We start from the raw sequence: 12996 nt of genomic DNA, 5'->3' as shown, positions 1-12996 counted from the left end.
TTTTTTTCTTCGCATGTTGTCATTTTCTTATTTTTATTTTTTTTTCTTTATGTGTTGTCATTTTTATTTTTCTTCGCGTGTTGTCATTTTCTTATTTTTATTTATTTTTTTCTTCGCGTGTTGTCATCTCTCTCCCGTAAACATCTCTGGTGACGCCGCCTTCCTCCCCCAACCCGGAAGTGACATCCGCCTGGTCCGGGGAGCCGAACAAGGCAGAGCGCAGAGATCCTCCGAAACCCAGAGGACGAGACCGATCCGCGGCCGATCTCTTCACAAAAAAATCCATCTTCATCCTTGGACATTTTACACTTTCGGACGCTACAACCTCTCAGAGCATAAAGTTCACGTTTCAGGCTTTCCGAAAAACCTCGTATTGCAGCGATATGACGTTATTATCATTTTAAAACAAGCGGTGAAAGATCGTGGGAGCGGATTCCGGGGGGAGACGTAACGAAGAAGACCCCGTTATCTCGTTATAACGGAATTTCCGAGGTCCGAGTTCCGAGCGGCTGAAATCACGAGTTCAGCTTTTGAAAGAGACATTATTTTTGTGTTTTTGAAGCTAGCGAGGGCGCTTGCTGGCCGACCATGGAGCTTAGGGTAGGAAACCGATACAGATTGGGCAGAAAAATTGGCAGCGGCTCGTTCGGAGACATCTATTTGGGTAAGTTTAATTTTACGAAAGCTGTCATCGTGCGTGGAGTTATTCCCCCGTGGCCCGTTGCCCCTCGGGTCGGATCGTATCGGGCTTCAGATGCTCCTTTTTCCGGGGTGTCCAAAAGCGGCTCCAGTCAATCAGCTGTTCTCTGTTTAGGGTTAGCATCTTTAGCTCGATGCTAACTGTAGCTCTGAAAAAAAAAAAAAAAAGTAATTAAATACAGCCAAAAATAATAGACCCGAACAGCTGTTATGTAACGATAAAACACAAATTATTACTACATGTACATCATATTTAAAATTCAAAAATTGTTTGTCGAGTGTGACATGGTGACATAACATCAGGGCTGGGTATCACTAAGAAGTTCCCGATACGATACGATACCGCGATACAAAGGCCACGGTACGAAACTATGTATATCTCGATACACTGAACTTTCGATTTAATACGATTTGAAAGGACATATTTGAAATCGGTTTTATAAAAAATAAAGGCTAAATCATGGCTGTGATACTAAAAGGCTTTATTAAACCACAAAACTACAAAATGTTCTTATTAAACCATCAAAATAGTCCAGAGTTAATATGAAAAACACCCATTTTAATCATAGAAGCAGTAAAAATGTCAAATGTGTTGCGTAAACTAGTTTCCTTCCTCTAAACAGGCAACAAAACTGTAGCTGTAACAAAATAATTTAGTAAAATATACCAAAAACAACATTTAACAATACGATATATTGATATTTCAGTATTTTTGGCACATCCTTAGACCTGAACAGCTGTTATATAACGATAAAACACAAATTATTACTACATGTACATCATATTTAAAATTCAAAAATTGTTTGTCGAGTGTGACATGGTGACATAACATCAGGGCTGGGTATCACTAAGAAGTTCCCGATACGATACGATACCGCGATACAAAGGCCATGGTACGAAACGATATATATCTCGATACACTGAACTTTCAATTTAATACGATTCGAAAGGATATATTTGAAATCAGTTTAGTAAAAAAATAAAGGCTGGGATACTAAGTCTTTATTAAACCACGAAAGTACAAAATGTCCTTATTAAACCATCAAAATAGTCCAAAGTTAATATGAAAAACAACTGTTTTAATCATAACAAAAGTAAAAATGTCAAATGTGTTGCGTAAACTAGTTTCCTTCCTCTAAACAGGCAACAAAACTGTAGCTGTAACAAAATAATTTAGTAAAATTTACCAAAAACAACATTTAACAATACGATATATCGATATTTCAGTATTTTTGGCACATCCTTAGACCTGAACCGCTGTTATATAACGATAAAACACAAATTATTACTACATGTACATCACATTTAAGAATCTAAAATCGTTTGTTGAATGTGACATGGTGACATAACATTAGGGCTGGGTATCACTAAGAAGTTCCCGATACGATACATGCCTCGATACAAAGGCCACGGTACGAAACGATACATATCTTGATAGAGTGAACTTTCGATTTTGTACAATTCAAAAACACATATTTGAAATCAGTTTTATAAAAAATAAAGGCTAAATCATGGCTGTGATACTAAAAGTCTTTATTAAACCATAAAAGTACAAAATGTTCTTATTAAACCCCCAAAATAGTCCAAAGTTAATATGAAAAACACCTATTTTAATCATAAAAGCTGTAAAAATGTCAAATGTGTTGCGTAAACTAGTTTCCTTCCGCTAAACAAGCAACAAAACTGTAGCTGTAACAAAATAATTTAGTAAAATATACCAAAAACAACATTTTATAACGATACGATATATTGATATTTCAGTATTTTGGCACACCCCTCGTCCCGAACAGCTATTAAGTAATTATAAAACACAAATCATATTTAATACTCAACATAAGTTTATTGAATGTAAAGCGATGACATAACATTAGGGTTGGGCATCGTTAAGAAGTTGCTGATACGATACATATCTTGATACAATGCACTTTCGATTCGATACGATGTATTTCAAATTGATTTGATAAAAAAATAAAGGCTAAATCATGGCTGTGATACTAAAAGTCTTTATTAACCCACTAAAGTAGTCCAAAGTTAATATGAAAAACACCCATTTTAATCATAAAAGCAGTAAAAATGTCAAATGTGTCGTTTAAATGAGTTTCCTTCCTCTAAACAAACAACAAAACTGTAGCTGTAACAAAATAATTTAGTAAAATACACCAAAAAATACTCTTGGTGATAATATCGATACAGCAGACCACGATACTGATACTGTATCCTCACATTAAATGATACGATATATCGATATTTCAATATTTTGGCATGCCCCTCCACCTGAACACCTGTTATGTTAAAACACAAATCATTATTATATACAAAGCACATTTAAGATTCAACTAAAGTTTGTTGAATGTAAAACGGTGACATAACATTAGAGCTGGGTATAAATAAGAAGTTGCCGATACGATACACAGGCCACGATACGATACATATCTCGATACAGTACACTTTTGGTTCGATATGATGTATTTCAATTCAATTGGATAAAAAAATTAAGGCTAAATCATGGCTGTCATACTAAAAGTCTTTGTTAAACTACTTCTTGTGCAAAGTTCAAACAAAAACACGCCCATTTTAATCATCGAAGCAGTGAAAATGTCAAATGTGTCGCATAAATGAGTTTCCTTTCACTGAACAAGCAACAAAACTGTAGCGCTGTAACAAAATAATTATGTATATTATGATATATCGAGACCGTATCATCGCATTAAACGATCATTTTTCACACCCCGAACTCCAACGCTGAAAAACAAACAAACAAAAAAAAACAAATAATAGACCTGAACAGCTGTTATGCAACGATAAAACACTAATTATTACTATGTACATATCGTATTTAAGACGCTGACGTGTGTTGAAAGTAAAATGATGACATAACATTCAAATTTCCTGTCCACCTTGAACTCATCCAACAGCTTTGAGTAACTGGCTTTTGGAATGGAAAACACAAACTAATTACTATTCATATCTACAACATGACATAGTTTCAGGGCCGGGGATTGTTAAAAAGTTGCCGATACGATACGTTTTTCGATACAGTGCGCTTTTTCTTTTTAGTAAAATATACCTAAAAATATTCTAGCCCAAAATATCAATACTGTATCATGAAATTAAACAATACGATATATCGATATTTCAATATTTTGGCACAACCCCTTCGTAGTTTATTATATTTTTAAATAAATTTCTAATTTTATTGTACAATTTTTATCCTGTGCTGTTAATACTAAGAGAAATACTCGCAAATACTCACTAAAATTCCATTAGTGAGACTAGTTTGAAGAATTTTTAAGCATTTTTTTCCTCTTTTGTACACATTTGGAATAATTTAAACCACATTTTTAACCAAATTAAAGTTGTAACCCGGTGCATGGTACTTAGAAAAGATTTACACGTGATATTGATGGTTTTATTTTGATGTTTTGATGACACGTCTGCTATCAGGTTCTATAAAAAGTCTTGCATTTTATTGCAGGTTGCGTAGATTATATTTTAATAGTCGTCTGAGTCATTGTAATAGCCACATAATACAAGATATAACTGATGTTTTTGTGTCTTTAAACAGCCATAAACGTACAATTTTGCGCTCGTCCAACTAGAAATTGTTAACAAATTTTTGCGTAGTGTTTAAGTTTAGGGGTCGTGTGCATATTTCTCAAATTAGAACCAAGAATACGTTGATTTTCTGTATTTTTGCGCCACGTTTGTGTAATTTTTGTGCGTGTGAGGAGCACTTGAACATTCTGTACTACTAAAGCTGCTCGGCAAATGTTGGTCAGGTACTTTTCTCGAAGCGGCGGGGTTAGTGCATTCTCTGTAGGTCCTGGCAACGGCAAAGTCCACACACAGCTGATCGCGTTTCCAAGCTTAAGAATTAGTCATCAGCGCAACAATGGACCGGGCCATTGATAATTCATGAGGCATTTTTCTTAATGCTGCGGCTTCATCGCTGGCAGCTACTCAACCGGAGAGAACACGGCGCTTCGGGACACGACGCGTTTCTAATTAGACATTTAACCTAATAGCACCGCGCATGCAAAACAGTCTGAGCGATTGTCGAGATTAATTTGGTCGGTTGCTAATGCGAAACCTGAAATCACGCGCCATTTGCTGTTTTTCTAGTTATAGATGTTATCACTGTTGGGCGAGTGACTTTAAAACTGTAGTGTGTTATTTATGACATGTTTCTGTCGTTTCAAAGTGATTAGTGTTTTTAAAATGTAAAATATTACACGACTATTGCGGCACTTTTAAGTTACTCTGAATAAAATAACTGCGAAGATGCTGAACTTTTGCGCCATATATGGACTGAGCCTGGACTAAACCAGGACTAAACCCGGTCTGAACCAGGACTGAACCAGGTCTAAACCAGGTCTGAACCAGGACTGAACCAGGACTAAACTAGGTTTAAACTAGGACTAAACCGAGGACTGAACCAGGACTGAACCAGGACTGAACCAGGACTGAACCAGGTCTAAACCAGGTCTAAACCAGGTCTAAACAAGGACTAAACCAGGTCTAAACCAGAACTGACCCAGGAATAAACCAGAGCTGAACCTGGACTAAACCAGGTCTAAACCAGGACTGAACCGAAGATTAAACCAGGACTAAACTAGGACTAAACCAGAGCTGAACCAGATCTAAACCAGAACTGACCCAGGTCTAAACCAGGTCTAAACCAGAACTGACCCAGGTCTAAACCAGGTCTAAACCAGGTCTAAACCAGGTCTAAACCAGGTCTAAACCAGGTCTACACCAGGTCTACACCAGGTCTAAACCAGGTCTAAACAAGGACTATTCCTGGACTAGAACTTGGAATCTAGGACCGCCCCTGAGAGAACCCCAAGTCAGTGGAACAGGGCGTCTGCAAGGCTCGATCGGGTGTCGGCTGCTCTTCGTCCCGAGTTCTGCGTTGGTAACGCGTTACTCCCAACACTGGATATTAGTACAAAATGTGCAAAAGTTTAAGAGTTGCTTTTATACTTTGTTCAGAATCTTAGAAAAATATTACAGTTCAAAACATTTAAAATAGAGCTCCACTTATTTTGGCTTCACCAAAATAAAAAAAATCTAAATAAAAATGTAAAAAACAACAACACATTTGCTTCTTCATTATGACACTGGCAATAAATATTTACAACATTATTATATTTCATTCTGCTCTCACCTTTATCTGGACCTCATAAACATATAAAATCATTTTATATTGTCTTTCCCAGAACCAGGTTTCCATTTGAAAGCCGGGATGGGTACCGTAATATTTTATAATCTTTATTTTGTCGCTGATATTTACACGATACATTCTTAGCGTCTATGCCTGAATTAATCATTACCTCGACCCATCAGACGTTCAGTGGTTTTCAGTCGTTCATTTGTGGTGACGCAGAATAAATAACTCTCTACACTGCTCTTTCGGGACTTTACGTTTACATGCACAAAGTTTTATTACCAGTCCATGGACCTTTTGTGCTGCTCTTTAACAAAACCCAGACTCATGTTGTCACTGTAATATAGTTTCAAACTCGATTTCAATACCAAGGAATGGACTCGCTACTCAGTACTGACTCCAATACAACAATGATAATAAAAACACTTTTTATATAGGCAGTAGAAAGTGATTTTACTTTCTTTTCTATTCCCATGTGGTCTTTAGGGCTGGGATCATTCAGAAGTTGACGATACGATACATACCTCGATACATAGTCCACAATATGATACATATCTCAATACAGTGCTTTCGATTCGACATGATATATTTCAAATCAATTCGATACGGTTCAATAAGAAAAAGGCTAAATCATGGCTGTGATACTAAAAGTCTTTGTTAAACCACTTCCTGTGCAAAGTTAATATGAAACACAAACATTTTAATAATCAAAACAGTGAAAATGTCAAATGTGTCGTATAAACAAGTTTCCTTCCTCTAAAGAAACAACAAAACTGTAGCTCTTTAACAAAATAATTGAGTAAAATATACGAAAAAATACTCTTGGCGATATATCAATACAGCAACCCACGATATCGATACTGTATCATCACATTAAAACGATATGATATCTCGATATTTCAGTTTTTTTTTTGCACACCCCTAATTTTAATCCTCAAAACAGTGAAAATGTCAAATGTGTTGCATAAACAAGTTTCCTTCCTCTAAACAAACAACAAAACTGTAGCTCTTTAACAAAATAATTGAGTAAAACACACCAAAAAATACTCTTGGTGATATATATCGATACAGCAGCCCACAATATCGATACTGTATCGTCACATTAAACTATACGATATATCGATATTTTGATATTTTTGCACACCCCTAGTGGTCTTATATCTGTGTAGTCCCTCAGTGGTCCATGGTCATTAAGAAGTTGGCGGGCCATGCAACGATATGTTTTTCGATACAGTGCACTTTTAATTCAATATCATTCGATGCGATATATTTCAAATCAATTCGATATGGTTGAGTGAAAAACAAAGGCTAAAAAGTCTTTATTAATCCACTAAGTTTGTGCCAAGTTGATATTAAAAAAACACCCATTTTACTCAAAACTGTAAAAATGTCAACACAATTCTAGCTCTTACACAAAATAATGGAGTAAAATATACCTAAAAATACTCTTGGCGATCGATACAGCAGCCCACGATACCGATACTGTATCATCACATTGCAACAACTATACGATAATACAAGTTCATCTGCTCTTATCTAATCCAATCCATTTTATTTCTATGGCACATTTCATAAACAAAACAATACAAATAAAACATATCCAATAAAAATATAACATAAAACTCTATTTAACTCCTCGATAAAACTAGTAAAATCAAATAAGAGCAAGAATAAATAATATAAAAAGGTTGTACTTGTTCTGATACAGCTCAAGATCATTCTAAAACTAATCAGGAAAGCTTCATTTCTGTCTTGTAAATTCTTTTTTTAGAATCGAAACCTGCGAAAAATGAGGATCTCGTTTTAATTACTAGTTTTAACATCGATTGCCTTTAGATTTTTTATATGTTTGGACACCCTAGTACAACTACAACTGCACTAGAAGTCTTAAATTAAATCTAGCGTGAATGTAAAGTGTAAGTACTCTGTGTACTTGCGTGTCCGTTATAGATAGCGGCGTTGTGTGTGTTTGGTGTTTTTGTGTTTTGGCTGTTGCGCGTACAGGCTGTTTGTTGTCGAAGTGGAGGGCCGGAGATAAGCCCTCGTAGCAGGTCCTGTAGTAGATGTGTAACAGAGGGAGTGTGAGCGTTACATAAGCGCACACGCCGTCTCCGCATCTGAGTGGCTGCTCCGCTCTGACGCAACGCTTAATCACACACGCACACACACACACGAAAAAAAAAAACACACACACAACGCTGAACACACGCGCACGCAGAGGGGAACCAGCTGCCATCGGCTCAGAACACTCTATTCACATCCGAGCGCCGTGGACTCTCGCCGCGGCTTAATCTGATTGTTAAAGGAATGAACTCTAAACTTATCAACACTATCTAGAGTTAAAAAAACAAAAATAAAAAGCACGTGTGTTATGTTGAACTTTCACCAACAAAGATAGCAGTTTGTTGGAAAACTTCAAAAGAGGAAGGATGTCAAGCTTTTGTATGTCGAAGTTTAAACGTAAGAAGTCTTAAAAGCAAAAAGTTGACTCCAGCGGTGTTAAACTTTAATGTAAATTGTTGGCTAGTCATGTCATTTTCAGGTCAAATCCTAGTCTTGTGATCTTTATTTTATTCAGTTCTTTTTAAATGAAGAGATCTAAAGGGGTGAATGTAAAGCCATCTGATAAAGGACTGAACTCATACCGACAAGCTAAACTTCTCAACACTATCAAGAGTTAAAAAAACAAACAAAAAAACATTTGTTATGTTGAACTTTCACCAACAACGATAGCAGTTTGTTAGAAAAACATCAATAGAGGAAGGACGTCAAGCTTTTGTATGTCAATATTTAATCGTGAAGTTTTAAAAAATAACCCTAAGCAAAGATTTTACTCCACCAGTGTTAAACTTTAATGTAAATTGTTGGCTTGTCAGGTCATTTTCACTTTCATATAACTGGTCAAATACTAGTCTTGTGATCTTTATTTTATTTAATTTTGTATGAAGAGATCTATGGGGAGAATGTAAAGCCATCTGATTGTTAAAGGAATTAACTTGCATCAACAAGCTAAACTTCTCAACACTGTCGAGAGTAAAAAAAACAAAAACACACACACTTTGGTGGTGAAAGTTCAACATAACAAAGAGAGCAGTTTTTTAGAAAAACCTTCAAAAGAGGATGGATGTTGAGCTTTTCTATGTCAAAGTTTAATCATAAAAAGTCTCAAAAGATAACCCTAAGCAAAAATTTTACTCCTGCAGTGTTAAACAAAAATTGTTGGTTAGTCGTGCCATGTTCACTTTCATAGAGCTGGTCAAAAGTACTCTTGTGATCTTAATTTTATAAAATTTTTATATGAAGAGATCTGTAGAGGAGAATATAAAGCCATCTGAGTGTTAAAGGAATGGCAAGCAAAACTTCTCAACTCTATTGAGAGTTAAAACAAAGATCGCAGTTTGTTGGAAAAACTTAAAAAGAGGAAGAAAGTCAAGCATTTGTATGTCAAAGTTTAATTGTAAGAAGTTTTAAAAGATATCCCTAAGCAAAAATTTTACTCCCACAGTGTTAAACTTTAATGTAAATGTTTGGCTAGTCATGTCATGTTCACGTTCATATAGCTGGTCAAATACTAGTCTTGTGATCTTTATTTTATTCACATTTTTTTTTAAACGAAGACATCTATAGGGGAGAATGTAAAGCCTTTGGAAGAGTTTTTGGCCGTTGGCGTGTCAGATTTCAGGATGCCTCCCCCTTGACGGTTGGCTGTTTATGGCTTGTCTCAACACTGACTAAACCAAATAACCAAGAAACAGTATAGCCTGAAGAAATGGATTGGCAAACCACGGTTAGGGCGTAGAGATTGGAGCTCAAAATACTGCAAAATTATTATTACTACTACTATGTTGAGCCTCAATGGAACTATACCTGATTCTTTTATGTACTTTGTCTTGCCATATGTTGTCAAAACAGCTCTTGGGGTCTAAATAAGTCTGTGGCTGTGTACTGTCTGCATGGAAGTGTTTGTTTTTGGTCTGCAAACCAGGAAGTGTGCTGTTCGTGCACTAGTTGTCGTTGGCGTGATGGCACAACTCCACTCTGGCCTCTGAAAGTTGAGTGAATCTTGTTGAATAACTAGAATCCATAAGGTAAGAGAGGAATAAGTTTGGGCCACTGCAAACTAGTTCTGTTTTTCAGGTTTTTTAAGAATTTAAAGGTGCATTGTGTAACTTTTCTGTCAAATACTTTCTCTTTTTTTTTGTTTTTGTCTGCAATGTTTCACAGTATGTCATTAAACCTTTATATCTTCAATGAGACCAAACCAGACCAAGTTAAAGGTCAGATCTGTGGAGAGGTGACCCCGCTCAATCGGATGGTCCATCAAAGCATGGTAAACAATAAAGTTTCAGATAACCTCGATTAGAACCCTGCATTAGGTTTTAGCCTCCAAAAGATGATTTAGGAAGAAATTTAAAAGAAAAAGATGTTTTAGTAGTTGCTCAAGCTGCAAGTTTTCTGGAAATTAATTGGACTGGACTAATTTTGTGTTTTTAAGTAAATTTTTATGGACTTTCTAAGCAACTTTTATGAACTTTTAAGTAATTTTTATGCAAGTTTCAGTTTGTGTTTGCAGAATAAGATGACAAATTATTTGAATACACCTTATTTATTTGGTTCGCTATGTTTATAGTATACAGCAATTTTCTTGTGTCTTGAGCAACCTCTAAATATTAATTAATTTGCATGAAATTTGGACCCAGATATTTTGGCCAGATATGGAACCAAATGCTAACCAGGCTGACATCACCTAGTACCTCCGCTCAATAAAATTTCTCTCCAACGACTAGGTCAGGAATCAGAATTCAATAGACGGTTTGCAAGAACGCCGGAAGTTGCAGATTGCGCACCGGCCCGTCAGCGAAAAGCAACGATTCCCGAGATCCCAGAACAAAGAGAATGTTTGGGAAAGATGTTATTGTCCCTTTTCCTACGGGATTTGGTGCATGAAATACTCAGGACCAAACAGCAGCGATTGGTTAAATTAAAAAAAAAGTACCTGCCTACCGTCAAGCGAACAAATCCTAATGCTGCGCGGTCAGACGGTTTCCACGAAGTGAACCCGGCTGATGAATCTGGCGAACCAAATGCAGGGTTATAATAAAAAAAAATAAAAATGTTTTGGACCACCCTTTGTCAGAATAACTGTTTTTCTAGGTATTTTTGAGCTACACAATCACCTGTAATTGAATAAATGTAAAGTAGAGCTGTTTTAATGTCACACTGTGGAACGTTCCAGGCTGAGCGATGACATATCCGCAGAAACAAGCAGGTGATGGACCCCCAACCTAAAAGTTACTCGGTGCACTTTTAACTTTGGCGTATTTTGGGACTTAAATGTGTTTAAATGTGGATGAGACAGGTGAAAACAAAACGGAGCGTGTCCCGTTCAAGTGTAGCGCGCTGTTTGTTTAGCTGCAGCCGCTCAAGGCCGGTCCGGGTCACGGCTTTTGTTGTGAGCAGCTGAGGAGCACAAGGCTCATCAACGCACTTCCATCAGGGTCACACACTCACCTCCAAAGATCCTCTGCGCTCCGGCTGAGAGATGCCTCACTCACTCACTCAGTCACTCATTCACTCGCACGTCACATACACGTCCTGACACGCAGCCCGGTAAGTCTGCGCTGCGCTACACTCCCCAAACTGGATTTTTCCTCCCTCCGCGAATCCGGCGCTTACATAAGAGTTTCGAAATGTATTAACCACTCCAAGCTTGGAACATTTTGGAACCAGGAATGTACTTTGTTCTAGACCTGCTCAGACTGTAAACAAAAGAAAAATCTCCCAACACTTATATCCACTTTTAAGACATTTTTAAGACATAAGACATTTTTTTTGTTGTTGTTGCTATTTAATGATATACATGCAACTTTCAGGTGGAGCGTTTGCCACCTCCTTGTTGCCACGGAGATGTTTTTATTTATTTACCTGGAACGCCATAACGCACCACACCAACGGTAATTTATAAAGCACTTTAAAAACTTTACAACTGGTCAAAGTGCTGTACACAAACATGGAACGTACAAAGACAGTCGAAGTAAAAGTCACATAAAACCACAAAGAAAACAATAAAATACTCAACAAGAAAGGTACATCTCACTTGATAAAAGCCAGTGAAAAAATGCGCGTTTTTAGAAGTGAATAACCCACAATATGACATTAAAAAGCAGGCGTTTTGAATGATAAACCTCACCTCGATTATCACACGTTCTTATTGTGAGCGGGCTTGCCTTTTCACAGATCTGAGCTGTAGCCTGGTCTGGTGGCGTCTCATACTTGTCTCAATGAAGGTCCACAAGTTCAGTGCCATACTTGAGAGATTTAATTCCAAATAAAAATAATAAAATTCGGAATAAAAATGTATTCCGCTTTTAAAAAAGACCTTGTAAACACTTTATGAAAACAATTATTCGGAATTAAACTTAATTCTGGAGTACGTGGGTGGTTTATTATGATTTTAAAGCCGGATTAATTTCTTCCTCGATCATGTAAACATTTATTCTTCTTAAAAATAATTCAGTTCATGCTCGTTGGGTCGTAATGATCCGGCTCCACCAGTCCTGGCTTCGGACTTCCACCCACGTCTCTTTGGATTTGCGAGCGGGATGTGGGAGCGGGCTGAGACAGAGCAGCCGTTGACTAAGTTTGTCTTCCTCCTTGCTTCTCCGACGCTCTTTCCTTCTCCTCCTCAGCTGACAGACGTAAAGCGTGACGAGAGAATTCTCCAGACTGCGTAAAAAGTTTGGATCGCGTTTGTGTCCGTGGCGTAACGACAAACCGAGATGACGAAAAAGCCGGTAGCAGCTGAAGTGTGCGTTTTCTTCCGGTCGTCGTAAATACATTCGTGTCTCTGTCCAATGAGAACCCTTCCCCACCCCAAGACGTTGATTGGAATTAAATAAACTTGATATTTTAATGTGTTTTTCGATGTAAACCTCAATTCAGAATCATTATTTCAACATAAACTCAAAGGAGAACATTTTAATTCCAAACTTGAAAAGCACTCAGAGAGCGCAGACCTCCGCCAAGGACTACCCCCATTTTTTATATAAATTGCGATAAAATCAGTCTTCTGGATCAGATCCGGATCAGCCTTTGGAATATGAAAGAGGATTCCATTGTCCATCCCTGAG

General features: G+C 37.1%; 1 protein-coding gene across 3 annotated transcripts in view; it reads left to right on the top strand.

The window, feature by feature from the left end:
• Positions 1-201: 201 nt before the first annotated feature.
• csnk1da (casein kinase 1, delta a) overlaps positions 202-12996 on the top strand; it is a 50000-nt gene continuing 37205 nt past the window's right edge. For all 3 annotated transcript variants that reach the window (XR_008632042.1, XR_008632043.1, XM_020927383.2), the window contains exon 1: positions 202-664. Coding sequence is in view for 1 of the 3 variants with exons in the window: in XM_020927383.2 (XP_020783042.2) it covers positions 589-664 (76 nt within the window). In the remaining 2 variants the exon portion in view is untranslated. The remainder of the gene's footprint in view (positions 665-12996) is intronic.

Source organism: Boleophthalmus pectinirostris, unplaced genomic scaffold (genome assembly GCF_026225935.1).
Source record: "Boleophthalmus pectinirostris isolate CB_2022bp ecotype Guang Dong unplaced genomic scaffold, ASM2622593v1 HiC_scaffold_17, whole genome shotgun sequence".
Classification (NCBI taxonomy): Eukaryota; Metazoa; Chordata; class Actinopteri; order Gobiiformes; family Gobiidae; genus Boleophthalmus; species Boleophthalmus pectinirostris.
This window is presented reverse-complemented; position numbering and strand designations above follow the sequence as displayed.